Source organism: Mugil cephalus, chromosome 16 (assembly GCF_022458985.1).
Source record: "Mugil cephalus isolate CIBA_MC_2020 chromosome 16, CIBA_Mcephalus_1.1, whole genome shotgun sequence".
NCBI lineage: Eukaryota > Metazoa > Chordata > Actinopteri > Mugiliformes > Mugilidae > Mugil > Mugil cephalus.
Genome location: NC_061785.1, coordinates 20,128,348 through 20,133,620, shown reverse-complemented (window position 1 = coordinate 20,133,620; position 5,273 = coordinate 20,128,348). Strand labels below are relative to the sequence as shown.

Sequence of the window (5,273 nt, the reverse complement as noted above, 5' to 3'; positions counted from 1 at the left end):
GGAAATGGATTGTGAACCCTTGTGTAGAATGTGAAGCTTAGTTTGATCTTGTCCCCCCCCATATTCAGATCCTCATTTGGTTTTAAATGGGGGATTGATGAGCTTTGGATGTCACCGTTTTCAGTGGGGGAACAGAGGGGAAAAACCCCACGGGCCCCGCGTTACTCCCCACAAAAACCCCTGGGGGTCCCTTTCAGGAAGTTCACAGGTCTTCGGTAAGGCTCAGGGGCAAACCTTTTTCACTAGGGGTTTTTAACGACCCTTTTAACCCAATTTTGAATCATGTTTCGTATGGGGCCCAAAACGTTCAAGGGCGATTTTTTAGTACATTTAGAACGAAACAAACCAAAAAAGATTCGTAGGGCTAGAAATTGATTCAGTAACTTTTTAGCTAAAAATTAAACCAGTGTTTAGGGGAAAAAAAATACCTACTCAGTGTTTCCTCTACATTCATTTAGGAGTGGGGGGGCCCCCAAAAAGATAAAATATTTTTGCACAGTTAAACCTTTCTCCCTTTTGGGGGTTCTTAATCTACTGTAAAAATGTTAGCCGAAAGTAAAAATGTAAACTTGTTTTTTGGGATTAAAACTAATTTGGGGGAAATTTTGTTTGCCAGGGTTTTTGTTTCTCAAAATTTTAAAAACTCAAAAGGTTTTTTTTGACGTTCTTTGTTTCCAAAGGGGGTTATTTCCTAGTATCGATACAATCGATCGATTACCTTCTAAATCGATATTAGATCGATGTATGCTGTCCAGACAGCCAACATGCTGAGCACAGATCGATGTAGTTGGATCGTAGGAAAATTAATCAATTCATCGATGTAGTGGATGGATCGTTACACCCCTATTTTTCACAATGTCTCTGATCAGATGCTCTTCTGAGCCACACGCCAGTTGCTTTTTTTTTAATACAGGGAAGAATTGAGTGTAACTCCTTGGACAGTGAAGATGTTTTAAAGCGGGGAAAGACAGATTGCACGATTGACAAGCCCATTTTCAAGGGCAACTCTAAGGTTTGTTTGTTATACAGAAAGATTTCTTCTCAGAGCCAAAAGAGGAGGTGGTTTGATTTCTCTCCTTCACATGGTTTTTAGGCTCTCTTCATCGTCTCCTATGGGATTGGAATCACCAGTGAACTTGACAGGAAGCTCTTTATCACGGCAAATGCCACCAGGTACCATTTGTCGAGTTACTTTTTATTTATGGAGGTGTCATATTAAATGAATACTACTTTAATATAATAAATACTGATTTCAATAATTGCTCTTCTCCCTGTTAGTGGGAATGAAGTGCGCTCCAGTTCAAGCGATCTCTACAAAATGAAAGAGATTGATGTAAAGTACAGCATCTTTGTTACAATTGAAAGGTTTGTGATGTTTTAGTTGAAACATACTTATATATATATATATAACAAAGTGATCATTTTAAATTAGAATACCTAATAATTCAAAATGTTTATTTAGCTCCCTCAGCTACAACAATTTCTCCTTTGGAAAGAGTAATTTGGAGAAACAAGTCAAGCAGTCAATCAAGGTAAATTATTACTTCAAATAATTCTCTCAGTATTATTTATGATGTTATTGCTCATATTTAGACTTAAAGCTTGGTCTTTTCTCAGGTCACAAATGTAAACAGGGTGCTGAATTTCACAGTGGTGATCAGGGTTCCAGTAAAGCTCGGCAACAAAGACATCTGGGTGGATTTGAAGAGTCTGCAGGTAATGCATGCCGAAACATTGAGCGATTGGCCCCAGAAATGTCTCAGATGTAGATATAAGACGCATGGATACCACAAAATGAGGACCACACCCTGGTCTCTGTTAAACTAACATTACTACATCGGCTCCATTTCAGATCGCAAACTGTCAAAGAGGTCAAGACGAACAGCCTGCTGTCCGAGACTTTGTTGCTCAGATACAGAAAACAAAGTCAGTGGTGAGTGGTGATACAACTTACCTTTTAAAATTGATCTAATTATAGATATTTTAGAAAATGTATTTGTATTTATTGCAAAATGCATATTTATTTGTATTTCTAACCTCCTGCAGGACTGCTCTGTAGCCTGGTGTACAGTGTTCAGGTGCAATAAGTTCATGGGAAGAGGGGAGAGTGCGACCTACAATATCTCTGCCAACGTTAGCTCACAGTGGATCGAGCAGGTAATTTGTGTATATTCGACGGTAAGTGCTACACTGTGTCGCATAATATTTTGCTCATACAACATTTCTTTTTTTTTTTTTAATTCTCAGATCGGACTTCAATCTGCTAAATTCCTCTTGACCAGCACGGCGAGCCTGGATTACGACACAAACCAGTATATCCTGTTTTCAGCGAGATCTAACAACAACCCCCCTGTTCAGAAGGTGATGCCAGATTTCATCCGCTCATGTATTATTTGAGGCATTAAAAAGCTTGAAACTGACCCACATTCTGTCCCGTCACATCTCAGATTGAGGCAGAAATAGAAGTGTATCCTGAACCAGATTTCACCAAAGAGATTGTCGGAGGATCGCTGGGAGGGTTGGCTTTCCTAGCTTTACTCACAGCCGGCCTGTATAAGGTAAGACACTGGACATACACTACTTTAACTGACTGGGCATTACAGGAAGATGCAGCCAGTAAGAGTGCAATGCTTTGTAATTATTAAATATGTATTCAGTAGTTGTCCTCTCTTCTGATTTGGTACTAATTTATCTATACTCCAATGCAACAATGACATATGTGTATAACTGTTTTTTGTCCCCTTTATACTTTAAGGCTGGATTTTTCAAGAGTAAATACAATCAGATGATAAGTGAAAGTGCAGAAGGAGAGGAGGATCCTGGGGCCGATGAAGATGCAGCCTGAGCAAAATAGAATAATGTAAAATATCTGTGTGAGCAATTATTTTAGACGCAAGCTTTTTGTGGAGAGACGCTGAAGGCCACATATAGCAATTTGTAACGTCAAATGTGTTTGAGTATTTTTAGAATGTTATCAGTATGTTTCCTTGCTGTCAGACAGTCCTCTATGATGGGAAACAAATTGATGTGTGAGTCTATGCTTTCTTCATAGCCCTCAATGGTAGAAAAAAAAAAAAGGTGACACAACATGGAATTGTTGTGTCTAACCCAAGCCTGACAACCAGGCAAGCAGTGTTTTTATTGTATTTTCATTCGATACATTGAAAAATGCTTGGTTTTGGCAGAATTCACTCCCTTAGTCACTCATTCATTTGGGGTTTGGAGCCCAACCAGAATGGAAGAAATCCACGTAAATGTCTTCATTAATACTGAGTAGTTCTATATTTCAGCACTATGAAATGAATCTACTGAAATACCCAGAGCAGGAAAAATAGTTGTCAGATACATCATTAGCACACACTGGTTCTTTGATAGGGTCACGCTCATGAAAGGGTTAGAATGCTTTAAGTTCCAATCGAAGGCTGGACTGTAAACACAGGGGCTAATAGTGTCTAGTGAGTGATTATTACTATGTGGTACAATGCGACAGGAGCTTTAGAGTTATGTTTTTTACACTTTTGTAATCCTCAGTTTGAACTGAGGCAAGCTTATTAAGACTCTGACCAAAAAACATTTCTGTATCTATATTTTTGCTAATGATGTGTATAAATGTGTAGAATTTAAAACTCTTACAAGATACCTGTTTCATCAAAAAATGTCCTGTAAAACCTTTGAAGAACATGCTTAACACTGGGTACTACTGTTTGAATATTTTTTATATTGAACATTGTGAACTGGTGTAAGAATTCTGAAAAGAAGATAAAAGACATTTATTTTATGATTGATCTGTATTTATTGTATAAAATATGACTAAATACAATACATTTGTAGACACACGAGGTAACAGCAGTGAATAGAATAACTTTAAAACTTCCTTCATTTAACTGGATTCATTAAAAAAATTCTTTATTTTAGAGAACAAAATGCTCTTTATTGCTTAATTAAAACGTTATAAAATGTAAACTTCTTCAGAAATACCTCATGTGAAATTTGTTTCATTACTGTATGCTAAGTATAATAATCCAGAGGTTACCGAGAGATTTCCACTCTGACACTTCCAGTGGGTCAACCACCTACATCAACACAGACAAACAGAGACATTGAGGTTAGCGGACGGGGGAAAGACAGAATAGAGACAATGAAAAACGTGGTGAATCTGCTGTTAGGAACTGCTGCAGGAGAAGGCAGATCCCCACACTGTCTTTTCCAATGAATGATCCCAAATCTTGAAGTCTTGAAAAGAACACTGACATCTGCACGGGCCGATTTACTCCCACTCATTGTTACCATGCAGCTACCGTGGAACAAGATGTGTCTGACTTCTTTGCACAGCAGAGGGCCTCCTCGATCCCCCCTAAAAAAACATTAAAAAAAAAACGCAACCATCAGTTTGAAAATCCAAGCCAAAAAGGTTTCAGAAAAACTGGATAGACGTTATTTTTCCTCACCTCTCAAAGTCCATGGGTGTTAGTGCAAGTTCTGTGAATCAGAAACATTCCCCACAGCTTTGCCACTTTGAGGTTTCTAGGTCTCGAATAGAGATCCGGCTTTACTGACACCTACAAGAATCACAAGAACAGTTTTTGTGGATTCTATCAATTGAAGACTGTCATTGCACTTGCTATAAGAGCAAAACAACTTGCAACAAACACAAAAGCTAGATTATAAGCGTACCTTTTCTGGGTCCTTGACCCAACCTGCCACCCAACACTGGCTGCCAATTGGGAAGGGTCTGTATTGCTGATGTCCAACACACAGGCTGACGTAATCGCTGTGCTCACTGCTTTCAGCCAGTTTTAAGTGCAATGTAATTGGAGCCAGGTTAAGCTGACTTAGCAGGATGCTCACAGACACCCAAAGATTTTCTCAAAACTGTTTACAAGTCGATGGCCAAGGGGAAAACCTTCCACTCACTGAACAATCTGTATTGTTTCTGTAAAAGGTGGATAAAAGGTATTTTTAGAGCATAAAATCTACAGTATAACATTAAATCTTGAAAAAGTACAACTAAATTTATTGTGTAACTTACGTAGGAAAGCAATCAGCAGCAGAAAGGGCAAAGTTATGTGAAATTAAGGTTCCCCCACACATGAAGAAACCTACTCCCCTCCGATGAAACCACCAAACCCCTCCCATTCTTGTTGGAGACTAACCATCCAGGGCCAGGCTTCCTCCAGGTACAACTCCACTTTCAAACGACAACACGCTGATCATGGGAGCTTTGCCACAAAACTGGAACTAACTGTGAAAAAAGACAAAGTTAGAAGAAAGAA

General features: G+C 38.7%; 1 protein-coding gene across 1 annotated transcript; it reads left to right on the top strand.

Moving 5' to 3' along the window:
- The first annotated feature begins 740 nt into the window (after positions 1 to 740).
- Positions 741 to 3,061, top strand: LOC125022833 (integrin alpha-M-like). Its single transcript, XM_047609773.1, has 11 exons — positions 741 to 783; positions 870 to 1,012; positions 1,094 to 1,173; positions 1,279 to 1,365; positions 1,463 to 1,532; positions 1,618 to 1,716; positions 1,853 to 1,933; positions 2,047 to 2,157; positions 2,248 to 2,361; positions 2,448 to 2,558; positions 2,756 to 3,061. Exons 1-11 carry the CDS (start codon positions 741 to 743, stop codon positions 2,843 to 2,845), a joined length of 1,029 nt encoding a protein of 342 aa, XP_047465729.1. The 3' UTR covers positions 2,846 to 3,061.
- Positions 3,062 to 5,273: the final 2,212 nt, after the last annotated feature.

Coding starts and splice junctions, on each gene's coding strand:
- LOC125022833 (XM_047609773.1), top strand. CDS start 741: ATGTATGCTGTCCAGACAGCCAACATGCTGAGCACAGATCGAT. Junction 1,174..1,278: donor ATCACGGCAAATGCCACCAG/GTACCATTTGTC, acceptor TCTCCCTGTTAG/TGGGAATGAAGTGCGCTCCA. Junction 2,362..2,447: donor ACAACCCCCCTGTTCAGAAG/GTGATGCCAGAT, acceptor GTCACATCTCAG/ATTGAGGCAGAAATAGAAGT.